Genomic DNA, 28,000 nt, shown 5'->3' with positions numbered 1-28,000 from the left:
ATTTCCCAGACTGCACCGCGCATTCGAGCACCGTCCATGCTAGAATGAGGGAAACGTTTGAATGCGTGTGGCTATTGTAAATAGCAACACAAAAAAGGCACTCCGGCGTCACCATTGGACTTACACGACATCGCCTTCTCGTGATTTACTCGTTGCTACTGGCACACGCTAAGTTTTCTTCCCAGATCCTTTTGCGGGTGAGTTATTCGCCATGTTATCGTCTATTCCCACTAGGTTGTTTGCACCAAGGTCGCGGAGCCTGTCACCGTGCAGGCGCGTTCTCCAAACTAGTTCAGCCACCCATGCCTGTCAGACCATAATAAGAGAGCCACCGGCGGATAACAATCGGAACCCCATAGTGTCCACCTCCCGGGTGTCAAGACGAGGGATTTTGGCTGATGACACCGCTGACAGCGTTCACCAGTTGGTGCAGTACCACCACCTCGCCCCTAGATGGCTGTCAAGTCTGGAGAACCGCCGCAGCTCTTGGGCCGCGCTGGCCAACGGAGGGCGCAACAACAACATGTCCTGGGAGGATGGTGGTCAGGGAGCTGGAGGTGAGGATGGGGATACCGGTGCAGGCGGCAGCCCCTTGAGAGTGGCCTCGGCTGGTCTCCTATCTGCCGCTGCCGTGGCCTTCTGCCTGAAGAAAGACAGTGATGACAAAGGTAACTCAGACTTAAAATGTGCCCTGATTAAACAATAAATGTGTTCAAATCATTTTGTAGCAACGTGATGGCACACATACTACGGGATGGCAAGAGAGGAGCAATCGCCGGCACCATAAGCAAACAATCTCTTCTGTCATTTGACCAAGGCAGAAAGATGTGAGAAAATGCCTTCCACAAACCACATGATAGAAATTTGTTTCCATGTATGTCCATTAAGAAGTGGCAACTCCACCTCTAGGCGGAAATCTTTTTATGACATCCAGTCGATTCATCATCCTCGTTCACAGGTTCCCCTGGAACCATGTAGATTTCTTCAAAGGAAGATGAAAAATAACTTTCGGTGTGTGTGCGCCAGACACAACCCCAAATGCAACAAATGTTTGTCAATGTTTCAGTACAAATCAGCTTTTCTGACACCCGGAACTACCATGGCTTTAATTCCCCAAAACAAGATTTCATTTTAGGCCATATTATCCAGCCATAATATGTACAGAAAAAACATTTGCTGATGTTTACAGTTTGGAATGGATATTCAACCAGCTTTATACGGTAGTATTTTTGTCAAACTCCCACGTTGCTTATCTCAGCATTTTTGTATGCTCTTCCTATTTCATTTCACAAGGTGATGCCCTTTTGGAGGCAGCAAGGACCAATAGCCCCCAAGATGTGGCCAGGTAATGAACTTGTTGACCGCACATGCACACAAATTTTACATCTTAAGATATTTTTGAAATGCGAGGGACCCACACATGATGAGGAAAATTTTGCTCAGTGTGAGCTGTGGTGCACTCCAGATGACCAATACAGCACACCATACTCATATTATGTTTTGTGCCAAGTAATCTCCTGAAACTAGAGTTCGTCATAGTACCAAGACTGACCTATGAGAGGTAGCACAGAGTATTCAGACTTTCTTGAAAAATTGAATCCTCATTTTCTTATTTCTCAACAATTATGAAAAACTGAAGCACTTCAACAATATTCCAAGCACTTTCCTATTTGCACTTAGGCATTTTCAACGTTTGACTAAATGTGTCTTGTCTGTTTCATGCTACTACAAATGTAAATTAACTGTATGCTAACTTCAGCACATTTACACAGGTATTGTACCAGTGTTCATCAGAATGCATTGTTCCTTTCAAATAAATAAAAATAAATATAAAGACTGCCGGCTAGGTCATATGTTGATGCAGTCCCACCTGTAAACCAGTAGATGGCAGGAAAGGGTTGTAGATGTTGGAGTACATCAGTGGGTTTTTGCATTTTGGGGGGTCTCCTTAAGCCACTTTTCATGACCATATTTATTTTCAGTCGTACAGATAATGATTGCTGCTCGTGAAGTCATTGTGCTATAGTTATATATACATATAGCTATATATGTATATTCAAGAGCTAATACTGAAATTTACTTCATCCATCCATCCATCGTCACACGGGTCGCGGGGGGTTCTGGAGCCTAGCCCAGCCGTCTTCGGGCAGGAGGCGGATGACACCTTGAACTAGTTGCCAGCCAATCGCAGGGCACACAGAGACGAACCACCATCCACGTTCAAACTCGCACCTAGGGACAATTTAGAGTGTTCAATCAGCCTGCCATGCATGTTTTTGGAATGTGGGAGGAAACCGGAGTACCCGGAGAAAACCCACGCAAACTCTACACAGGGAGGCCGGAGCTGGAATTGCACTGTGAGGTTGACCCGAGGTTGACGCGCTAACCACTGGTCTACTGGGCCGCCTTACTCCGCTCATTTACTGCAAAATAAAACCCAGTGAAAATCTTGCCATTTGTAAAAATGTGTCTAATGCGTAAATCGCTAATATAGAAAATAAATGCTGATTTGGAAGAACTTGTATAATGTCTATAAAGTTATACAAAAATTGGTCAAGCCTAATGCAGGTATTGTGTATTTATTTTGCACATATAGTGTACGTCCAATTTGGATATATTAATAAATTGCATGTCATAACAATTGTGTGAAACTATTGAAGCCATTTGCTTGAGGCCACGGGCAATTGCATGAGGTACTATTATAACAAACAGAGCGCCTTAAATGAAAGCTTATTAGCTGCCTCAAACGTTATTACTAAAATTTTCCATTGATCTACCGCATAATAACTTTCTCTCCTGTTGTGTCTTGCACTCTCACAATTAGCCAGCCAAAATGAACAGGACTCGAGCGTTATTGTGCCCATCTGTCGGGCTGGTATAATTACATCACACATTTTAAGTAATGTAAAGTTTACATTATAGTGTGTCACAATAAATGCCTAGTCAAGAAAATGGAACATTTGTAAGATCACTTCTAAATGGCCAAATAGGAGTACAATACATATTATGTCGTGTTGATACACTGGCAAAATTCAGCACTTGAAGTTGCAGTGTGTCTGTGTGTTTATCCAAGCATGTCTATTTGCAAGCTTGGGTTACCTGTGCACATGTGACAGATGGTTTAGGTGAGAGTGCAAGCAGACAGATGTGTTAAGTGCTTTGCGGTTTGTCGAAGAATGTCAGGGGCCAGGGCGTGTCCGCTCAGACGACCACTATATGGACTAAAGTCACAGCCATTTTAGGAACTAAAAATGGAAGAAAACGCTGTGGTGCTGACATAGTTTTGAAGACCTGTAGTGCTGTGGTGAAGGTTTTGATTTCTAAACTTTTCAAGCATAACGTCCTGAGAAAAACAAATCAAGGCGGTGTGATGTAGGGTGACAGCCTTCCACCGCAAAGCAGAACATAATAGTCACTCATTTGTTCCTGCACAAGAACTGCCAAGGTGAGGAAGCAGACCCAGCGAATGGAGTGCAGATTAGACAGAGGCCATTCATGTTTACTGTAAACAAAAACACTGTCTGCCTGTACAGGCGTTACAGACAACAGATGGATACACACGCACGCGCGCTCTCCCTCATTTAGTACGACATCGCAAAGTATTTGATGGCAGACCCTCAGGCACAGAAGTTAACACACACCTGGGTGACACACACTTTTTGGTTGTGGGGTTGTAGATAGAAACAGAATGTGCTGGTCCACTGCACACATTGACTGCAGTGTATGTAAGTTTTGTCGAAATAAGATTTATTAAAAAAAAAAAAAAGCATAGTTAACTCATCTTTCTGGTTCATCTCCCACCAGACTGTTGCAGGAAGGGGTGGACCCAAATCATCGACACCGTCTTGGTTGGACCTCCCTTATGGTGGCTGCCATTAACCGTCAGCACAGGTGTGTATTTGTATATTTGACTCAATAGTATTGCCAGCCACAAAAATGACAGGAAATGATCATAGCTGATGTACGTGACTGAATGACAGATCAACCTTTGGAGCCCCAAATAGGGTGCTGGTGGATCCAAATGTCGCAGATCAAAATTGTTTCAAACTTGTATTAATACTTATCTAAGGTCGATTCATCGGGAACAGATTTTCCCATCAGAAATGATCAAAATTACTTACGGCCAAACTATCAAAATCAAAACGAATAAAACGTAAATTAGCTATACTGACATTTTTAAAGTAACATTCAATGGTCATAGGTCACGAGTACGTAATATGTCATGGTATGTAAGTTGTAAGACCGCTGTAGTATATCAAATTTGGATGTAAAATCAATCATCACTCAATCTGAACTACAATGACGAAGGCATCGCCTTTCACACATTTCACTTCTTTGACATGTTTATGACTTGTACTTGTCACGATGTAGGTTAACCACTGTAAAATGCTACAATAAAACACCCCAAGGTTTCTTGAGATGATAGATAATGGTCCCAAAAAAATATGTCCAAAGAAAAAGCAAACGCGGTCTAATTGATATGCTGATATGATCATACATGATGGAAGACAAAAGGGCCGACTTTTTGTGCAAGTTTAACCCCTGTCAACCCCTCAGAAAAAAAAACATTCTGAAATGTATTGGCCTCAGAGACATAAAACGTTTGAGATTCATGTCTGTGCAGCATTGTCTGTCTCAAATGCAGTTTTGTTATTTTATCACGTAGTTTATGCTCAAATATTTTTTTCTCTCCCACACTGAACCTTAGCTAAATTAAAAAAACAGCTCCCGTCCCTCATTTATGATACTAACAATAATTTAGGAGTGAACATGTATTCATTCACAGGTTGGTTTGTGGCTACAGCATGTAAGTTCAATGTCAATACCTATTTTAAATATATCTTTTTTTTTTAATTGTGGAAAACAGTCTCATAAATTCAAGTCAAACGTAAGAGGTCGTGAAACAAAGAAAGCTTCAGAAAGTGGTCCAGGGAAAGTTTGTGTCTTGGTGTCCCATCTCCGAATCATCCAGCTGTCTGCTTGACTTATTGTGTGTGTCATGTCCCTGCTTACGTTGTTACAGCAGGTCTTCAGAAGTGCAACTTTGAGAGTAACAGAAGGTCTTTACCCGGTCCCCCGTCTCTTGGTCCTACAAATTAAATTAGCCTGCTGGCCCCCAGAACACACACAACACAGAGAAGGGCCGAGGTTAAGACCAGGCCAAATCCAATTTCAGCACACACACCCCGCTGCCCCCCTCCCCTCCATCAAGAGTCTGTGGTCATTTTTTATTTTGTGTTTAGAAGACCCCACCTGCTTGTGAGAAACATAATGCGCAATTCAAATGTGAGCATAACATGAGATGAGCTCATATGTGGCGGAGTAACAAATGGTGCTGCACAGTTCCCTTATTGTACTGTATATTTGTCTCTTTGTTAGATTACCGCTTTTCTCCCTTTCCTATTACTGTGTTTAAATATTCATCGGGACTTATTTTTGCATACACGTGATTTTCAAAGTGACAATTGCATCGTATTACTTTCATGTTAGAGCATGTAAGCGGTGCGCGTGATGAATGATGGCTAGTTTGTGTGACATGTTAATGATGCGGTGTGTCAACTGGTTTTTTTTGGTCACAAATTCGATGTTTATGTCCGTACTCGGGGTGGATGTGTGTCACCGTGTGCGTTATGAGTGCTATAACTCAGCCAAGAGATGACACTCGTCTGTTTTTAATCCCGTTCTCCAACCCCCCAGTGAGCCGTCACTGCTGCGGGGAAGACGGAGCTTTGCTTGGCGCACATCCCTCATGCATCTGTTGTGCTCATGGCGCACACGTACCACAAGTCTCAGTCAGCGTGAGCGTGCGTGTTAATGCACGCAAAGCCATGAAGAGTTTTTACACAATATCTTATAGGCCAACTGCCTATTACTCAGTCACACACTCAACTTTATTTGCGGCAGTTAAGTGAAAAGCCAGGGAACATTACTCATGACCATGGTCTTGCCTGTAGCAGGTGTCAAAATGGACTAGCGACAAAATGATTCTAGCCCTCCTTCACATCGTGTTTGTATTTGCCTGGATGCAAAGTCCTAAAGTGAATTAACATTGGACACAAATGTCAATTCTTTAGACCCATTAGTTGTGTTATCAGAAACTAGGAATTCACACTTATCTGCTTTAGGGTGTTGAGATGCAAGTAAAGCAACAAACAGAACAGTGTGTGTGTGTGTGTGTGTGTGAGAATGAAAGGTCAGACATTCGGTGGGTGGGCATGACTTCTTGACTTAACTTTGATGTGAGGCTAAATCAGGGAGGCACAGGGCCCGGCCCACTGTTTGCACTCTTAAACACACAATAGCCATCTCGATCTCTATTTCTCGACCTCCATGGTTCCTTTGCCGTATTCACGTGCACAATGAGCGCTTAGCCGGGTGTAACGCCTGTTGATCGTCCCGAGCTGTCTGCTGAGTGGCTCGATGGAGGGAGCGAACAGTGGCAGGATGAAACAAGCGAGCCAAGAATTTGGTTCTGTTCTGGATAGAAGGAAAGTGATCACTCTGGATCATCACCAGAGAACGGTGCCTATCAAATCATGATTATTTATTTGGAGCGACGTCACGTGATATTGTTTTGTTTGTTTAAGCTCTTGTCATAATCTTGAGGTATGTAGCTTTTAGCCGTTTCCAAATCGAAAATGTAAAAGGTGAATACGCTGGCTTCTGCCCACATTCCAGAATTTATTAAAAGCACAGGCGTGAAAGTGAGCGAGAATGGTTGTCTGTGTGCCTTGTGTTTGTCAGGCCTTTCGCCCAAAGTCAGCTGGAACAGGCTCCAGCTCACTTGTGACCCTGAGCAGGATAAGTGGTATAAATTGGATGGATGGATGCTTGCACTGCGGTTAGCGTATGAAGTGCACACACCGTTACTTGACATCAGCGCCAGTCTCTGTTGCTGTTAATTATTTACTGGCATGACTACCAACGATTGAACAATGACTGACAAGCCTGGAAATTACTACACAGTTGGAGCAACAAAACGGCAAGTCGGAGCGCAACAAAATTCGATAAAGTATGGAATAGATCCCAAAGGAAATTCACAAAATAATGAAGTATGGGTCCAGAGACTTTGCCGTGGGAGCCAACAAGTGGATGTACTGTACCTACTTACAATAAAACGAATCCATACTTTTTGTCATTTCCAATTGATGCTTTAATAACTTTCGTGAGACGCTGCAGTGATCGGTTAGTGCCTGGTTAAGTATAGGTCGCCTCAAGGTGAAAGGTCACAGTTTTGGCAGGTTGTGTATGACTGTATTCCTCCTTCGTATTGTGTATGACTGGCGAGTAACGGAAGCCAAATAGGAGGTCATTGGTCTCCATGTGGCAAGACTGTCATATTTTTAAATCAGGCCGTTTTTGTTCGCAACTTATGAGTCTCTCCTTGTGGCACCTAGTTGACCTCATGCGTGCAGCAGGTGAGGCAGGGTCAAGTGAGGTCCAGAGTCTGGGCCAGGTGGTCAGAGACATGGATGGTCAGTTCGACTCAGGTGTCTATTATGTTGCGGGTGAGAAGGAAATGTCTGCTTCCTGTCTTCCCTTCAGGGCAGGGGAAACAAAGACCCCGGTCGCTTGTTTGGCACCGAAGGAGCCCAAAGTTAGAGTATACCAACTCCAGCAGCAGCGTGCTTGTTCACCAGCCAGCCACAACATTTTGACCGCTTGCACAATATAATGATGTTCAATGCAAGAGTTCCAGTAAATCCAAGATGATAATGTCATTTGGGGTGTGCGTCTCTCCGATAAACGTCTCGATACCCAGGGGTGCAATACGATTCAAGGACGGTCTGATTTTAAAGTGGAATGATTTTATTTGGTTCAATTTGATGCATTTGTATCTTTAAAATCCAAGATAAGCAATCAAAATATTGGTCCCCCCCTCTTTCAACTTTATTTATGGAGCATTTTAAAAAAAACAACAACCAGAGTTGAAACAAATTACTTAAATCCATGAAACCATTACACATAAAACCAAATCCATAATCCTAATTTAGTTAAAAACACAACACCGAAAACAAGGGCAGAGTCTCATGCTGATTTTGCCAAGAAATAAAAACATTTTTAAGAGTACGCTATTTTCCACACTAAAAGGCGCACCTAAAAGCCTTCCATTTTCTTAAAAGCTCACAGCGCGCCTTAAAATCCGATGCGCCTTGTGTATGGTCATTATGGTAATATTTCAACCCCAAAATGGCTCCAACACGGAAATAGAGCAGCGGCAAGAGAGTTCAACGTTAACGAGTCAACGTTATAACTTGCTGTTAATTAAGTGAACTGTGTCGCTGCTTTATTAATTAAGTTTTACTGACATATGATCGCTCTGTTGGTGTTTCCCTGGGCGTAGCTCCATCTAGTGGATGCATTGTAGATTGCGTCTTATAATGCAGTGCGCCCGATGTATGAAAAAAAATTACAAAATAGGCCATTCATTGAAGGTGCGCCTCATAATCCAGTGCGCCTTATAGTGTGGAAAATACGGTTGTTTCAAATGTACCCTCAATGCAGAGTATTTAATACAGCCAAGGTCATCGTGTTGTGGTTTTGTTAGTGTATGTGTGTCGGTCAAGAATATCAGGTATGCAGCAAAATGAAAGAAATGGTAATTGCTTTTCGAGTTGAGAACTACGTAATTGTGTCTTTTTGTCCCATTTTCGGCCACAGAGGCTCCTTTCTTAATCTTCTGTGTTGTCTTGTCATTGAACTGTTAATATGGTAACTGGGTGTCAGCAATTTGGAACAATTCCTTGTTCAACCTAATTAACCTCAACATCTCTTTTGGTTTGGCCTCAAAGTAGTGCTGGAACTTCTCCCAAATAAAGTTAGTCACTTGATCAGCAGTTAATTAGTAAAACTACACAAACTCTGTTCAAAAGCTCGTTAGGTTTGGCAGCATCCTTCTGATAATGAAATCCCCCCCCCGCCCTTTCATCTTTTTAGCTGCACGTCGATCCTTTCATCCGTTGCTCCTCCTTTTCCTCCTCCACAGCTTTCCATTCTTTATCCTTGCCTGTTTACCTTCCTGATGCTATTAAACCTTTTCACGCCACCTCATTTCTTTGCACAGGCCTGCCTAGCCTCGTGTGACCAGCCCTCATAAGTTGCTGTCTCTGAGGCTGCATCGTCTGCGTGTTTGTAGAAGTGCTTGCAAGGGTGAAAGCGGAGCCCTACGTGGGTCACGCCCCCCGCCCCTTGCCGGCCCGGTCACAGGGATACAGTAACAAAAGGGGACCCCCGATAGTCCTTTAGACCTCCTAAGCAAGGTCAGACACAAAGACGTAGCCAGCCGGTTCTTAGTGTTTTCGCTCTCTCCCACACATGTTCAAAGTACCACGAGGATGCACGCATATGCACACACGCTACAATGAGCAGCAACAGCCGGATCGGCCCCTAACATGAATGAAAGCGAAACACACAGACACGCAAATTCATTTCAATTGGGAACATTGATCATGAAATGAGCTATGAACTTGAATCACGGAATGAATTAAATGTATGGCAAGGCACCGCTGTGCTTAGAATTTTTCCTAGGTTCTCATAAATTGCTTCCCAATTGTACTTTTTATTGTTTAAGCAAATATCTATGCTTTGGATATGGATTTTATCTTCTTACAGGTGAATCAATTGTTGCAGCTCACATCTTCAAATAGTGAGTGGCACGAATCCTCTTTCTGGTCAGAGCTATACAGCCCTCTTCTGTAGCACAGCTATCAGCCCCATTACATTGCGGTCCACCTTGCCTTTGCGGTGAATGATCACTTTGCTCAATTTAAGCCGTTTCTGGCCTCTCGCTGTAACCATTTAGCTGAAAACGATCCATTAAGGCCTCTCAGGCTACATTAGACACTCGTAGGTTTAATGATGGCCAGCAGCGTTCTGGCAAGGTTGATCGCCCTCTTTCTCTTTAGAATGGCCGACCGTCTATTTGTGGGTTGTATTTGTGCGTAGTCATGGCTGTGTCTCAAAGTCAATGCCACCATCACGTGCGTGTGTAGACGGAGCGACCGTACCTGGAATGTTCGTTACGTCACAGTGAATGGCGTTGCCAAGGTAGTGTGTGTTTGATCTAAAAGCCGGTACGCACCAATGAAGGACAAGGCCTATCCGCACCCCATACGTTGCCGGAAACTGGGCTGACCCTTTGCCCCCCTACTACATACTCCTATGTACATATGACGAGGCAGACTAGCAGACTTGTGTCTAGTGGTCACTGGGCTGTATCCACCATAACGAGACAGACAAGAGGTGAAGCAAGCAAAGAGTCAAGGCCAACGTTCTTGTCTTTATGTCTGCCTTGAATGAGTGTTGCAGGCCTTTTTCCATATGCATGTGCATGGTCCACTCGCTCGATCCGCATCATTAGCACAACATGGGTGGGATTATGAAAACTTAATGATAATTTTTTTTCTCCAAATATTACGGCGTCTTAAATCACAACAATTATGTCTGTGTATATCGAACTGAATGCCATGAGAGAATTTGTACCATCATCTCAGTGCTCATCAACCGTGGTGTGAAACCGGTTTCAATGATCCTCACAGGTGATGGAGTATTTCTTTGAAATATCCAAACATCTGTGATACGCCGATCAGAAATAAGAGATATTCTTTAAAGCGACAATGTTAAAAGAAATTAGCATCACTGAAATGATGAAAATACAGTAAATACTTACAAAGCAGGTACAGATAAAACTTCAAAAATCAGCAGCGTATCAAATACTTGTTCTCCCCACTGCAGTAAAGTGAACGCAATTGTCGGTCATGTTTTTAATTTTATTTTTTTGTTCTTTTTACATCATTCGCAATGCTTGGCATGTTCTCTTCTCCGCATGATATTGAAAGAATAAAATCATGCATAGCATTGCTTGTAATGCACTGTAAGAACTCATTTCTACATGGAGGTGGATTTTGAGTCTATTAAACCAAGTCTATAACACACTGGACTCAAGTAGGTTCACCTGTAATGACTTCCACTTTGGGGCCATAGGGTCTATCTCAAAGTTCTGCCAGATTTGGGCCAAAGTCTCTCTCTCAAACTCGATTAAATTCAGACATGGCTGTACTGTTATCGCTATGTGTTAGATACTATGAGTATGTTAACGCAGGTCAACAGCAAGCCAAACTCATTTATTCATGAGCCAGGAAACTGAGCGTCTTGCTCCTTTATTACGGTCTTCTTGATGGCGTACAGTGAACAACTGTGACATCAGCTCAATGAATTGTAGAGTGAAACTGAAATGAACAGATTTAAAACATGCATTAATATTGTGTACACAAATCGTCAAGTGTTTAACAAGGGACATAAATGCAGCTCAAAATGTGACAAACAACGATAAACAATGCGTTTTCGCAGCACCTTCGCATGCTAATTAGCTTGTTAGCACCGATTTAGCATCGTCGCTACGTCGTTAGCAGTACTCTGAGCTAGAGAGTTTCCAATAACAACAATTGAGGGAAAACAATCTCCGAAACACATTTCTAAAGAATGATAAACACGAGCAGACTTACAGCCATTGCTTTCGAAGGTAAAACGAAAGGAATATAACTCAGGAGGACCAGTTGCAACGACCACGGTCAGGCTTTCTGTAATGACTCGTCTGTGAAACATGGCGTCCGCTACCCACAATGCACCGCGATACCTAAATGAATATTCTAAACAGAATTACTATTAATGAAATGGCCCGAAACTTTTACTGTGGGCAGAACAATGGCCATTTCAAATATTTCAATGACAGTCTTTTTATAAACATAATCATTTGTTAGCAATCATTTGTTTATTTCATACTTTTTGCTGTTTCCCAGGGTGGTGCAGGTTCTGCTTGAAGCCGGTGCTGACCCAAATGCTGGAGATCACTTCAACAATGTTTATGACACCTCAAGGGAGAGAGGCATCCATTCACTGGAAGGTAAAAAAAAAACATGTGTGCATTTGTTATCTGTGGCTGTGATATTACATATATATGACTCGCAAGTGTACAAATAAGACGTATGCACCATTAGGGTTTGCATAAAGATTAGCATATATGCACATTTTATTTCCGGCGTATTATTCATTGCATATGGTCTCCACTAAGTAATGCACGTGTTATATTGTTTTCCTCTCAAGCTGCACATACAGTCACACATACACAGGCAGGGTGGCACTGACGGGCGCTTAGTCCCCTCCCCAACCTGTGTTGGATTTCTGCAGACATATTTATATGGGATATGTATATTGCAGACATTTATATGGCTGTCAGGTTTGAGTCCACGCGGGGCCAGCACAGCGTGGGGAAGCGTTTCCCAGATGCACACTGATGGATGGGCTAGGGGGGCCTGTGCGACGCTTTATTGGGTTAGCTATGATTATCCTGCCCTGCCCCTCCCTCTCTCTCTCTCTCTCTCTCTATTTTTTTTCCTCTCCCTTTCTTGCTCTTGCACACACACACACACACACACACACACACACACTGACACTGCAGAGAGGAGCTGTTGTTGAGAGGGATGCAGGAAGTGGAAGACTGATGAAGGACAGGAGGAGGAAAGGAAGACGGTGGGGAGCAGCAATGGATAGAGCAAAGTTAAAGATGAAGGAGAAGATGCAGTGATAGAGGGAGGGAGATGGGAGATGGGTGAAATGTTGAGGGCGAGGATGCCAGGAAATGGATGAGACAAAGTTATTGGGATGGAGGGGTGTGGGTGCCGGGGTGGGGGGTGGGGGGGGAGCAAGTGATGAAAGGAATTGATGGATGCCAAGAAGGAGAGGAAGGAGGTGGAAAAAATAAAGCAGGATGATGGAGTGGCAAAGATGAGTGCTCTTATGGAAAATAGAAGTAATAAGAAAACAATATGTATCTGTTGGTAGAGACGAGCACAGCAAAACACAACTCTCCTTCTTGGGATCATTTTGGACAACTGTTCCAAAGCAAGAAAGGGGAAAGTCACTTTTGCACTTACCAACGCTGTTGTCATTACCACGCCCTGCGGAGATTTATCTGCGAGCGCGAATCGATGACTTTTCAAGTTGGAGAGAGTTATTAAAGATTGAAAGGCTCCAGCTGTCAAAGTCTGCTACAGTCTTCCTTTATTTGTAATCATGTATCTGTTTCTGCCATTCTTGACCTCAGGACTTGCTTGTGAAAGTCTCTCAAATTCAAACATTTTCTACACTTGAATGTACCCAATTTTACTTCGCCAAGCGCTTTCATTAAATAAAATCATCCGGATCCAGATACATTTTTTAAAAAATAATCTATACAGCTAAATCCAGATGAGTCTATTGTGTATAAAATCTTAACACAATACAATTGAGTAAATTCAACACATCATTTTTTTTCAGTGTGGTAACGTTCAACTCTCGTCCCCTTCCTGTAGTGCTGGTGTCCAGAGAGGATGAGTTCAGCACCAGACTCAGCAGCCGGGCCGGTTTCCGTGGCTGTTCAGCACTTCACTACGCCACACTAGCTGATGACCCGTGCAGTGTCCGCACGCTGCTCGAATTCGGTATGTCACACTGTCAACTGTCAATAAGAAGTAACCATAAATTGGCTCAACTCCTACTTGCGAGGCTTGCTGCGCTCTCACTTGATTGTCGCAGCGGTATTATTTTGATGTCTCGTTTGTTATGCATAATAGTTGTGTGTGTGTGAGTGATTCCAGAGTATTACAAAGCGCATTTGAAATTGATCACTTGCTCATACTGTGTCTTTTCTCAGCCCCGCTACACTCGCACCTGTCGTTGTCACACACACACACACGTACATTCGAAGACCCCGGAGGCAGAATCTCCCCCTCAATTTCCAGGCGAGCAGCTCTTAAACAAGCCAGGCCTAGTTGAACTGTGACCTCCGCACAGAACATGCCCTTGGGGTAACACCACACTCACAGGAAGTGTGTCTTTTGTGTGTGCAGGAGTAAAATGTCTTTGTGCATCCAACCCGCTTTTTCATTGATTTAAACGCTCGTGTATTCATGAGCATTTATTTATTCTCGTCGGCATTTGTGGTTTATACCGTTTGCCTTTTACTGACTTTAACACTTTTTTTGGGGGGGGGGGTCAAATTGCATCGCTACACAATCCCTACACCGCACAGCAAGTATTAATGTCTTGTTTATATTCATGATGGATGGTGTGTTCAAAGCCGCCTGCCCCATCTCACCCCTTGGTCCTGTGAGCACACTTAAACAAATCACCCTGTATAACTCAATCAGATGCATACCCATAGATGCATTTTTGAATTAAAAAAAGGTAAGAACTTCCTCAAAGCCGAGACATTTGTTTTGGACCACAATTGGATTAAGGCTGAGTATTACTGTTTCCTGTTGGGTCCCATCATTGCTCGGTTGGCGCCACTATCATGACCAATAACCATTTGGACATCGTTGTGGTCACAAATGCCACACTTTCCATTTTGAGTTTTTTAAAAGACCTTGTTAAGTGAATTCAGAGAGTTGTTTCTGAATACATGATATACTGTACATGTTTGTAGACTTTTATCATTTCCATCTTTACAGTATATCACACACACACACACACACACACACACACACACACACACACACACACACACACACACACACAAAACAACTTATGAAGCCACAGCTTCAGGACATTTTGATGTGTGTGCCATGTATGGACACTTTGTCCCATACATTGTTATTTCCCCTGTGTTAATGTGGAGACCATCCTACCGTAGTTGCCTTGGGTTTGCTCTTTTGGCCTTAGTTAGCCCTGCACTCACATCTCCATCCATCACAGTCTCCTGGCTTCACCCTCGGGTCCCTCCGCACACCACAAGTCCCTCTCCCTACCTGCAGTTTTTCCCCCAGGCCCCACATCAGGCCTCCGGCCAGGGGGGCACTCCGTTATGGACATCTCTGTATGTGTGGTGGTAGGCCAGAACGGGCACACACGCTCAGAGACGCACACAATGCAGAAACAAGAACGGACACACACACACATGCGCACACAAAGACCAGCAGGAGCTCTCTCTGGCCAGCTGCTGTGAAAGAGAAGGCGGAGGAAATAGGAGAGGGGAGGGCACCCCTAATAGGCATAACTAAAGCACTCCTAATGAAGGGATCCTCTGTGTGTGTGTGGGGGGGGGGGGGGGGTCAGCCATGGTGTGGTTGTGTGTGTCGTTAGTGTTGATCCAGTTATAAAGTGCTATGGCCCAGAGGGTTGGCCTGATATTAAAGCCCTAAATGATGCTATTTATTATGTTGTGCGCGTGCGCGCGCACGCACGTGTGCCTTTTGGTGTGCCTGCGCACCCACCTTATTGCTTTCCTCCCTTCATGTTTTTCAGCGGGGCGTGCCGGTATATTATTGTTAGAATCAATATCCTCATGAGCAGGTCACAATTTTTAGGGGTTTATCGATGTCATTATTAGTCTCTGTGGTGGCTGCTCGGACAAAGCAGGAACACGCTCCATCTGTATTGATCGCACGCATTGAGAATGTTTGAGTGTTGCTTACTCATCTGATGCCTAGTGATGTCCCGTGTCCATTTGTCGGTATATACTTTTTGTCATGAAAGTATTAAAAATAATATTCTCATAAAGCCTTTAAAGTTGCACAATTATCCAGCTTTGCACAATCTACTTAAGGTGGTAAAGAACCTGTTGAACTCGAACTGAACTTTCTTTTTTTAATTGGTCCACATGATCGTACAATTAAGATAATTTTCACATGCAGTGCATCTGGAAAGTATTCACAATAATAACTTTTTACACATTTTGTTACAGCCTCACACATGGCACCCCAAAATGACAGCGTGAGCACAGATTTTAAAAGCATATTGAAAATGTATCAAAAGTAACAAAAAAAATTAAACCAAAATAATAATAATACTAAGAAATAGAAAAGTATTCACAGCCTTTGCTGTGATGTAGGAGACGGTGTTTGTCATCGGCACACGTTGCAGATATGAAACCCCCCCATTGGGTCATTGCATGGTCCGCCTGCTTCACTGCAGTTAGCCTCTGTGACCCCTGAGCCTGTGTGACCCCTTAGTTGACTTTTTCATCGACATTCTGAACCTGCTGCTGAGGTGGTGGCTGAAAAAGCGGATGCTTTTCTTTAAATTGACAACCTGCATTCCATGTGTGCTCACATACAGGTGCGAACCCTCTTCAGACCAATGGTTTAGGACACACGGCACGCGCCTATGCCAAAGAAGGAGAAGTGAGCACACTTCTGGAGGAGTGGGAGGGCAAGGTATACACACACGCATACACATGTTATTTAGTGCAGCTAGGCAGAATGTGCAGGCAATTAGAACGACGTTGCTTTGAATATGTACAAATGTCTGTTTCCTGCTCAGTTAATCTGTTTTATTGACGTGCATCACACAGGCACACACAAACACTCATCAGGAGGTCCTTACATGAATGGCAGCTACTATGGAGAACCGGGGATGTGAGAGCTGGTAGAGGTTAACTGGGGTTAAAACCTGGTCCAAGAGTTGAAATGTGATCCATTGTCACTGTTGCGCGGAAGCCACCGATGTCCAATTTGGTCAGTTTTATATTTTCTCTCCACGTGAGTCTGTTATTTATGAATTAGTGACCTGATCTAAAATGTTTATAGTGTTTTGCTCTGGCGCTACGGCTGTATATAAACGTGTGTTAATATTGAGATGCATCTCCATCACTGTAACAATCCGTCCCAAATTGCTCCCTTTTGTCGAGCCACAAGTATGAGCATTTCTATGTTGCCGTTCATTTTCACCGCACCAACGCCACTGTGGTTACAATTGGGCTCGTCATCGCCTTGACATCTGTGGTGGACGCACACCCAGGACACAGTAACACCGCATTTAGAGCCTGATATTTAGTCCATCGTAGCCAATACCCGATCTCCATCACCCAGCGTGACCATAGATGTTAAAATCGCATGAAAACATGGAGGAGGAACCGTCACTCTACGGGCTGGAAAGCGACACGCGCATCCGTGAGAGTGAAGACCGAAATGCTGAAATAAGCACGCAATCTCAACTCTATCCGTTTTTCCATCTAGTTCCAGGAGGCGCAGGCTCGCCGGGAGGCGGAGGAGAGAAGGAGGTTCCCCCTGGAGAGGAGGCTGAAGGAGCACATCATCGGACAGGAAGGCGCCATCAATACTGTGGCTTCAGGTGACTAGACGTGTGTGTGTGTGTGTGTGTGTGTGCGTGTGTGTGCGCGTGTAAAAAGTCACAGACTCATAGCCGATTATTGTTCTAGAGCGTTACATGTAGCTCAGTGCTTCACGAACACTTGCTCTTAGGCGCACTTTGTTTTCTTTGTTTTGTTCCCTTTCTCTTTTTCTCCCCTGCCTCGCGGTCCTCAAGTAAGAGGCGGGTTCAGACAGACCGGTGGATGCTGTAATTGGTTAATTGTGATGAATGTGCTGTCTGTCAGATGCAGTACACAGGTGCTGTTTGTGTGTGTGTGTGTGTTTGAGACAGCTGAAGGAGGCCAGGCTCGGAGCCGCCAGTTAACACGATTACTGAGAGAGGAGACAAACTACAGACTCCCCCATCCTCCCCCATTTGGCTTTCTCTCCTCAATCTTCCATCTCCATCACACCCATTCCTTCTCCACCCCCCCCCCTTCTGCCTTTTTCCTACATTTGCTTCATTGCCTCCATGATACCTATAGAATCTTTGCATCAGCCTACAGGAAGTAACGCTCTTGCAGTTTGCTCTCTTTTGGGAAACCGCGCTACAAAATTTTGGAGTCAGTGGGAGTTGATGTTAACCGTGAGGGCCAAGCTGCCGATCTCTTGCAGGTCATTCCAAAGGTGTTTGAAGCTTGATTTGATGGTGTTGATTGAGCTCTGGTTTCCACTGAAGTTTTTCCACACCAACCTCGTGCGCTTTTATGGACAATAGGAACATTGACAGCGGAGGCGGTGATTAGTGCAAAGAGGAAGGGAGGATGAGTTAGAGCACAATAACACAGCAGACAGTAAAGAGCTGATATTACACCAGGCATCCAGAGAGGCCTGGTATTGATCCGTGTGCGTCTGCCCGCGTGTGCGCAAGTGAGGCTATGTGTTATTTTTATGATGCTGCAACTGTTTCAGTTTAGATTTTGCAAGCTAATCAACTTATCTCCCAAAGGTGGAACTGAAAACGGTCAAGTTTAATAGCTTTGTCGGAGCAAAAGCTTCCTAACTGTCACTGTTTAATCAACCGGCCAACAAAATTGGTCTGGTGAGGGAAATATTAATGTCGCTAACCAATGCTGCATGACCTCAAGTGTGTAAAAAAAAATAATAATAATAATAAAATAAAATTAACACAGGCCAGGTCACAGGGAATCACAGGTTTTGCTTTGTGTGGCTAGAGTGAGTCATGGCTCTTTGGGAAGGTGATAAATGGTCGCTGTTATCCTGGCAAATTGTCCTGAAAGCCATACAAGACGTGGCCACATTGATAAGGGAACAGTTTATTGATCCCAGAGATGTTTTAAAGTCACCACACACACACTCACACACACACACACACACACACACACACACACACACACACACACACACACGCAGAAGAAGAAGAAGAGGGAGAGAGCCTTTTTGGAGTACCTGAGTCTGCTGATACAGGTACATGATCGAATACCACCAAGAAGGGAGAAAAAAAAAACACCACCCAGCCAAATTTCGCTATTTTCTTGTTTTTTTATTCATTACAGTAATGATTTTCCTACATAGAGCCTTTCTACTGTGTACAAATAGGTTTTGTAGAACGAGTCTTAAATGGTTGCAGCTTGACTGAACAACAAAGATTTATTTTTGTGGAATCCCAGCTCTTGTGCGGACGCTTATCGTCCTGAAACATGACATTGCGCCACATAAAACTAAGCTGCTGGTGATCTATTTGTAACTCGGAAATATTTTGTCACTTTCGGAATGAAGAAGTGAATGAAACGATACCTGATATGGATCAGCTGAAAAGTACAAAGGATATGATTGGCTCCAATTCCTCATCACACGATCAAATCATGGCAGCGCGAGTAAGAAATAGATCGCCCCCATGTCACAATTTGTTAAATGTCACTTTTTTTTCCCATATACTGTATATGTCCTCTTGGTCAGTCCATTTGTGTTATTTTGACAAATTATTGACAAATCTCAAGTGTTGAAAATGACTCGCTCTCTTTGAAAATGCAACATTACCGTAATTGTGATATTTGAGATGTAAAAAAAATAAATCGATAAAACCCTCCTCAATCAAGCCAATGGAAATTGTAACCCGATTTCCACAGTATGTATGGTACATCTAACTTCTGGAGGACACCCAGCGGGATTAACTGCGGATGATCCGATCACGCATCTCCAGTTAAATTTGTCGACGCCGAGTGAATAAACAACAGCCACACATCATGACGTGCTGCTGTAGCGATAACCGAATGATTTACTCGACGGATAAAGTGATGCATCGACGATCATTTTATGTCTTGACAAAGGAAAACTTTGGTGAATGGCCAAATACTTTCTCTCACACATACAGGCCTGCAGCGACACGCGTACACCAAGCGCAAACACACAGGAAGCAGGTTAAATTGATCCAGGTTTAGCTCTCAGGGCTAAGAGTTATTGAAGAGAATCATCCCGCTATAATCATGTTAGAGACGACCAGACCTGCCCAATACACACGCTCGTGCGCCCGCCCGCGCGTGAGCGAGCGAGAGAGTACTCATTTGTCGTGTGCCTCCTTTCTTTCTGTGTTCTTGTCAGGCTCCTCTGAGAAATGTCAATGCGTCCTTCTGGCAAAGTCGCTCTCAATCAGCTAAAACGCGCACAGAAGGTTACGCCGTCATTCGCGCGGCCATTGATAACGCAGACGGGAGCTTGTCACGTTTCATCTTCGCGGCCGGCTCTGACACACTCGTTTGTTTCTCGGCCTCGTTCTCTGTCTGCTTATCTCCCATCAGCCCTCTTTATCTCTCTGCCCCCTCCCTCCCCTTTTCCACCCATTATCTGTGTTCCTCTCCGCATCTCTCCATCTTTGCCTCCATCATCATCATCATCATCTTTCCACCTCTGCCAAGTATCACTTCTTGACAACGAGCAGTTATTCTTGGCTACTCTACTTTAGTACTTGTGCAGGAAGTAAGCACCACCAGCGGTACTTCGCTGCAGCAGCTCGAATGCTTCGTAATTGAGCAGGAAGTGTTTCATAATGTGATTTCACTCTAGTATATGTGTAGGTAGCCTCTCCATCTCTGCGCGGGAGAAATACAGCGCGGTACATTCCACACTCAAAAAGAAAAGGCCCATTGGGTGTGGTTAGAGCCGGTCCTCATGTATTGAGTCTAGAGCGGGTAGAAGCGACTGGCGAAACTGCAAGCGGCCCCCACTTTCAGCAAGTAGATGGATGCCACGTGAATCAAGTCTTGAAACTTGTCATGATTCCAATCACACAGAGTGCCAACCCCGTCTCATGCAAATGAGCAACTGCTCACCTCACCCTCGTCTGGCGGAGCTATTTGAGCCCTGAATTTTACTTTTGAAGAAAAAAAAAAGTGTGAAACACCGGAACGACCATAAAGATGGTTAAAGTATTGATTGTATTTTCAACCATGGATGCGGCACCTCATCATCAAAGTCGCCGAAAAGCAGGGTGCACCGCATGCGACCTAAGCCACTTTCTCATGATCATATATTGCAACCGCATGTCGTGATAATCCAAATTCTATCATCAAATATTTTAAAGAGTGACCTAATAAACAATCTATCGATCTGTCGGAGATCCGAGGCGCCAGAGATGTGTCTTGTTGTCATCAAAAGGCTGCCATGATATCCTGAAATGTGTCAAGTCCCTCACGTCGCATTCCCACTTGTGTGCATCCGCGCATGATATTGAACAGAGTATTGCAATCACACCTTCACAAACCGCTACGTGTAAAATGTTCGTCTTTTTCGAAACATCGCTTGCTCATGAGTTCACCGGCTTTCACTTGCGTATCAACATTAAAAATGATTGCTACGTGTTGATTTCAGTAGCATCTATATTTACTCGGTTAAATAGAGTGTGTTGTCTTCACTTCAGGGTTGTAGTACTTTCACACTGCAGTCTGATAGTCAGTCTCTGAACAGTCACAAGAAAATTGATTAAAGCAAAAAAAAAAAACAAAAAAAACTGAAACATCAAGACCTGCCATGTGCACGTCGCCTAAATTCTTGAGTGGGAAACCACAGCAGATTCACTCTTGACTTGGCCGCTGTGAGGCTCATCATCCTGCCTTTGTGTACGTGCGAGTGTGGTTGCTGGGGTGATGGCAGGGTTGGGTAGGCACTCCTCTTTAAGTGAGCGTGCGTGCGTGTGTGTGTGTGTGTGTGAGGCTGCGATCCATGCTAAACTGATTTTGCCATGGCCGCGCCAGGGAGGCTAACGCAATTACTGCTGGCTAATGGCCCCGCTGACTGTGTGGGGGGGAAGGAGAGGCATTGTGGGTAGCTTTCTGGAGGTCTCTCGTCTTGCTCGCTCACTCGCTTTTCTCGTCTTCTTTCTGTCTCGCTCTGGTCTTGTACCAAAATGCATCTGACCCGTTCCTCATCCCTGCGCTCTTCGCACCCCTATAGCAAAGTTTCTGGGATGGCAGCCGCCGTTGGGTCAACTCAAGCCAAATGGGTAGAAAAGTCAACCAATGGGATTTTTTCTGATATTATCTGCCTTTTCTCTCTCTCTCTCCCCTCACTCTCTGTCTGTCTCATTCTCTCACTCAATCCCTCTCTCTCACTCTATCTTTTCACTCTGTCTGTCTCTCTCTCACTCTCTCTCGCCCTTCTCACTCTGTCTTCTCACTCTCTCTCTCTCTATCTTTTCACTCTGTCTGTCTCCCTCTCTCACTCTCTGTCTTCTCACTCACTGTCTCTCTATCTCTTTTTGTCACTCTCTCTCTCCCTCTCGCAGCCATCAGAAGGAAGGAGAATGGCTGGTACGATGAAGAGCACCCGCTTGTGTTCCTCTTCCTGGGCTCATCGGGAATTGGTAAATCACTTCTCTGATTACACCCCAACACTTCCTCTGCTCGTTTGTTCTCATGAGGCGATGGCAAAAGACTGAAGAGTCTTTGTCCGCCCAGCACGGATAACAGACTGTCAAAGACACTGTGAAATGTTCAGAAAATGTACACGCATGTGCCAATTGTCAATCTATCAGTCTCCTGTAAGGCTGACAGTTGCTATTCCAATATTACCTTGTCAGGGAAGAAGGGGTGTTGCAGCGTGAATGGAAGAATGACAGCGGATGACATTATAGAACAGGGCGATTGCCAGAAAAGTTTGAGATGGTGAAATGGCAGGCCAGAGAGATAGATGAGGACCCACACTGTTCATAATTCTCTGTTGCCTTTGGCGACAGTGACCGAGAGTCATCAATATTAAACACGGCGACAAGACACACACATGCGCGCATCTGCATACCAAACACAAGACATCAATATCTAATATGAGCATTTTTATATGCTGAATATTTTGCAGACAATCATGAAGTGACCTCCTCGAGATGATTGAAATCTCTCTTAGAGGTCACCACTGATATTTAGCCCAGCACTTAAAGATAGATCACCCTTCTGTGCAGCATGTTTTTTTTCTTTTTTTAGGTTTCCCGAAAATGTCTGTTTTTTTTTTTTCGGGGGGCGGGGGGTATAAAATACTGCAAAGTTATTAGATGTGGGTTCTTGACCAATGAAGTGGACTCTCTCTGTTGCGTGTTGCAGGAAAGACCGAGTTGGCCAAACAAGTGGCACGCTACATGCACAAAGATGTCAAAAAGGTGAAGTCACACCTACACAACGCACTCGCACACCTCCGGCAAGGTAACCAAAATATTCGGTACAGCTATCAGTCTGATGTCACGATAGGATTGTTGGCAGCTCTTGCATTTGAGATCATTATGTGGTGCAAATGTAATGTGTGGCCGGTGCATGCGCATATACTGTAGTTCGAAGTCAATCTTTGAAAAATTAGCATCGAAAGGTTTCTCGCCATGGAAGAATGAAGTGGCTTGCTTTCCATGACAGATGTTATGTAGTTGCAGTTGACCAAGAGCTACGGAATATGCTCCCCTCAGTGCACCAAGCAACTTGTTCTCTCTTTGTGAACCATTGTGCCATCACAGGGTTTCATCCGGATGGATATGTCCGAATTCCAGGAAAAACACGAGGTATGTTGCTTTTACACTCTTCTGGTTCAATGTATAAATACGAGACCGTATATTTACAGGCAGATTTTGTCCAAAGACTTGCATGGGTTCCCTTAAAAAAAATTCACCCGAGAGCATTTTTTTTTTCGCATGGGATTCAGGTTAAGGTCAGCTGCTTTAAGATTATTTCATTTCATCGTCCTACAGAGTGCGGCTGCGCTCACATTCGTTTATATGAGCATAGCCGTTTATTTTCCTTGTACAATATTGGCGGGTCTGACATAGAAGGAAGAAAAATAGTGAATACACAATAACCAAAGTAAAAAGTTGCTGTTTTGCTTTTTCAATGTGTTTGTTTACATGGGTCGCAAAATGTCAATTTTGTCTCACAAATTGCAATACGAACCGCTTCTTTCGAGCCGTGATGAATTCTAATCTTTCTAACCTGCATCTTTTCAGGAAGTAGATGGAATCTGGCCTCACACACATGTGCATTCGATTATCCTCACCTTAATTTAGGTTTGCGTAATCCTTTGTATTTCATGACATGAAGACAAGTGAACGGTTGTTTGGCGACCAGTCCAAGTTGTACCCAGCCTGTATGCTCTAAGGCAGCAGAAGCGCCGGCTCACCCGTGACCCTGAACAGGATAGGATATAGAAAAAGAATCAATGGCTGCTGTTCATTGGCCAACAAGTCCTTGTCCTGTATGTCTGCCCACAGGTAGCCAAGTTCATTGGCTCACCACCAGGATACGTTGGACACGAGGAAGGAGGTCAGCTGACCAAGCTGCTGAGGGCGTGTCCTAACGCCGTCGTCCTGTTTGACGAAGTGGATAAGGCTCACCCCGACGTCCTCACCATCATGCTGCAGCTCTTCGATGAGGTTTGTTGCGCAAGTAGAACCACACACACGCACACACACACACATACACACACACACACACCGTCATGTTATTGGAGTTGTTAAAGGCCACTTGTGGTGCCCCCCCCCCCCCCCCCCAGGGTCGTCTTACGGACGGCAAGGGCAAGACCATCGAGTGTAAAGACGCAATCTTCATCATGACGTCCAACGTTGCGAGTGATGAAATTGCCCAGCATGGCCTGCAGCTGCGGCAGGAGGCGGAGGAGGTCACCCGCAGGAAGCTGGCAGATAATCTTGGTGAGAATATCTCATTTGGGGTTGTCACAACATGTGGGACACTGGTACTTCAACTTTCAAGTGCCCCATTTTAGGAATTTCCGGTGATAAGCTGTCACTTAGTTTTTTTGTCTTATTTTATTTTGGGAGTTTTGGTTTTGTGTTATTTTTTTTACAAGCCAAAATTGGAGTTCCAGATAAAACTCAAGTTAATTGGGAAAAAAAAAAGGATTTGTCAGGAGAGTCGCATTCACTGATGCACTTTCAGCCGTTTGATTGAACCAGACATCCAATCAGACGTGGGCACGGCCCTTTGAAGGCACACGCCCATTAATTGGCCATTAATGACACTTTGTAGTATTATCTTTGTCAAGACCGAACATTGGGTGCAGCTTTTGCATCGCACCTCATTTGTGCAAGTGGTCATCATGTTGTGACTGGTCAGTGTGTGTATTTCTGTTGTGGATTTCCTCAGAGGATGTCCAGAAAGGTGATGACATCACAATTTCCAGACATTTTAAGGAGTCTGTCATTCGACCAATCCTCAAGGTAACTTTGCACTTTGACCTGAAAAGGCTACTTCGATATCAGCCTTCAACTTAATTCCTGCGTGCCTGCTTAGGCTCATTTCCGGAGAGACGAGTTTCTCGGTCGGATCAATGAAATTGTCTACTTCCTGCCATTCTGTCAATCGGAGCTGCTCCAACTGGTCGGCAAGGAGCTCAGCTTCTGGGCTAAGAAGGTACGTGGAGCAGCAAGTCAAGTCAGTTGGCGACGAACACATTGTTAAATGAAGAAGTCTCACACAGTGCCGATCAAAAATGAACATTTCTTTGTCAAGGAGGAAGAGCTTATACAAGACCTTCTGTTTTTATCATAACATGACATTGTTCAAATGGGCATCATTGTACGATTTGTTTGCGTCGAAATGAGGTGTTCTGGGTTGTGTACATCGTCCTCGCCGAGTGAGGTGGTTAAGACGTGTCGATAAATGAGCAGCACCGATCATTACTGTTGATTAGCATTGGATAAAAACCCATTAGGGAAGTGTCGATTAGAGCTGGCAAAAATGCCGCTGGATGTCTTATCTTTTGCGTCTGCATTAGTCATTCCTGTCAGAATGTCTTTCCTTCCACGTTTGCGCGCCAGCTGACCTTTCTTTCCTTTTGTGTGCGCCGTCCTTAGGCCAAGCAACGCCATGACATCACCCTTCAGTGGGATCGGCCCGTCCTGGACCTGTTGGCGTGCGGTTACAACGTGCATTACGGAGCACGCTCCATAAAGCACGAGGTGCGCGAGATATGGATAATATGTGTTGATAGGTACCAGAATGATCTTATCTGTATGTGTGTGTGTGTGTGTTAGGTGGAGCGGCGTGTGGTGAACCAGCTGGCGGCGGCCTACGAGCAGGAACTGCTGCCCAAAGGCTGCACGCTGCGCCTCTGCGTCCAGTCGGACGGCCGCGAGGAGCAGAGCGCCTCCAGCCTGCGCCTGGAGGTGGTCGGGGAGGACAGCTCGGCCAGGATGCTCGACATCCGCCCTCCGCTCAGTCCTGAACATTAAAACGGTTGTGAAGGTCTTGTAGTCATAAAAGTATCTCACGTCACCGCCTCTTGTTTCGTTACACATGTACAGTCGTACCTTGACGTACAAGTGCTTCAATTTAGGAGGTCAGGCTTTTCTGCCTTTTGTCTACGCCACATCCTCTCAGACTGAGCCAAACCATATTGAATCGGAATCCTATCGAATCGTTCCACTTTAAAATAAACTGGTTGGTGGGTGTGAGCGGCCAGCTTTTTTTGTGATGATGCCCCTTGCACATGGGCAAGGAGAGCGACAGTGGTTGGCATTTTTAGCCATTTATTGGTCAGGAGACTCAAACACCAACTAATAAAGGCTGGGCGCCTTGATGCTCACAATGAACTCTTAACTGGCCATACGGCCGCCATCGTATGGCGTCACTCCCTAGGCTTTAAAACTAGACGATGTACAATAAGTACACTTTGTAAAAACGAGATGATTTCTTCAGGCCACGTTATATGTTACGTTTTTAAACAATATGGTGCTATTTTTATTTACTAAAAACAAATGCAAATGTGGAGGGAGGTTCAAACAGATTAATGTCATTTCAATGAGGAATATTGATTTGATATTCGACTAAACTGAATTACGAGCTTGGTCAGGGAACAACTTGAACTCATAAGTCAAGGTACCACTGTACTCGCAAATTAGAGGAGGAACCTCCGATCGTTTTAGAGCCCAGTTGTCCAAGTTGTTTAGTAATGCTTCATTCATCACCAACATCTCATTCGTGTGACGCATCAGATGACACATTAGCAGCTGTTAGACCACAGTGATGATTAAAATGTTTGTAAGATATTGACAAGATTCCGTCTGTCACAAATGGGTGTTGATTTGCAGGCAGAGCTGCGGTTGTTAAAAAAAAAAAACTACTGAAGGATTATTATTACAATTAGAGGATGAAGAGTGATCTGCTGTGGAGGATTGTTTTTCTCAACGAAAAAGATGGTTTAGCCGCCTGTTGTTCACTTCCACAAACGTCCACTCGAATGAAATCCGATGACGTTCTTATTATATAAGGTGATATGCAGATGATGCATGCTAATTGCCAGGAGTTACGTCGACATGAGAGTAGAATATTCACACAAATGGATGCATCGTGACTGTTTGATCGAGTCACGTGATGGAGCCACATTTGTCCCGTTCGTGGGTGTGCATGCGCACCAGCCTCCACCCTGGAAATAAAAGTCAGCACAACAAAAAGCAAATTCTTCCTGTTTTTGTTGTCTGTGTGTGTGTGTGTGTGTGTGTGTGTGTGTGTGTGTGTGTGTGTCCTTATTGACATCTCCTGATGGATGCGTGCGGGTGGGTGGGAGTCGAACGACAATAACGCTTGTCCACCTTGTGAGATGACATGACAGGAGAATTTCTTTGGAATTCTGGTGTGGAGAGAATGTTGCATACACTCAGCGGGAATGTCGTTTTCTGTGTAGGGAAGAATTAGCATGCAGGGGGGGAAGGGGGGGGGAAGAGATTCATTGACTGACGAGACCCCCAACAACATAACATTGTGAAACTATCAACTCTTTCAAGAGACAATGCGGAGATAGTTCGCCTCTCATGATTGATTTACAATTTACAACACCTTTTAATTTGATGTAATAGGTCGATGGGTTTGGAAAATAAAATAAATTGTAGTCCATCCTGAGTGAGAAAATGGGCAAAATGGTGCTCATTGTTTTCCAAAGTGACTAAACAAAGATAACATTTACAGTTTTTTTTATTAGAGATATAAGTAAACTTTCCTATCTGATTCCAAATCTGCCCTTTTTCTTCTAAAGCGCATCAGGTTTTCATAATATAACAATATGAAATATAGTCACATATTAATGAATTAAGGTTTAGCATCAGTAACAGGTGGATCATTTTCTGAGACGGCATAGCTATTAATTACGTGTGGTAGAATTGGTATTGCGCAAGCTTTTATAGGTCATGGGTCAAACCTAAAAATGAAAATCTTAAAAAACATGATTTGTTAGAAACAAAATAAAGACTGAAATTGGAATCAAATATACAATTAGGGACATATAAAGCCATCTGTGATCAAAATTTACTGTTGACCAATGCAATCATTCTGCTTCCATGAAGGTCTACAGAAATCGGAGAATATATACTACATACAAGTGGGCTGAATTTCTGAAAGTTTAAAAACGGCTCTGAATGGTTAATGGATTAT

The 28,000-nt window shown here is 44.1% G+C and overlaps 1 protein-coding gene across 1 annotated transcript; it reads left to right on the top strand.

Moving 5' to 3' along the window:
* Positions 1–6: 6 nt before the first annotated feature.
* On the top strand, positions 7–27,032 carry clpb (ClpB family mitochondrial disaggregase). Its single transcript, XM_086126125.1, has 16 exons — positions 7–668; positions 1,294–1,345; positions 3,805–3,891; positions 11,799–11,902; positions 13,350–13,478; positions 16,096–16,193; positions 16,995–17,109; positions 21,871–21,948; positions 22,679–22,734; positions 23,080–23,124; positions 23,827–23,988; positions 24,108–24,264; positions 24,719–24,792; positions 24,866–24,985; positions 25,429–25,533; positions 25,609–27,032. The coding sequence occupies exons 1-16, from the start codon at positions 212–214 to the stop codon at positions 25,804–25,806; spliced, it is 2,037 nt and encodes a 678-aa protein (XP_085982251.1). The 5' UTR covers positions 7–211; the 3' UTR covers positions 25,807–27,032.
* Positions 27,033–28,000: the final 968 nt, after the last annotated feature.

This window comes from Hippocampus guttulatus, chromosome 12 (assembly GCF_054856545.1).
Source record: "Hippocampus guttulatus isolate MCC_2025c chromosome 12, RoL_Hgut_1.0, whole genome shotgun sequence".
In the NCBI taxonomy this organism is placed as follows: Eukaryota; Metazoa; Chordata; class Actinopteri; order Syngnathiformes; family Syngnathidae; genus Hippocampus; species Hippocampus guttulatus.
The sequence above is the reverse complement of the archived record's forward strand: the minus strand, read 5'-3'. Positions and strand labels throughout refer to the sequence as shown.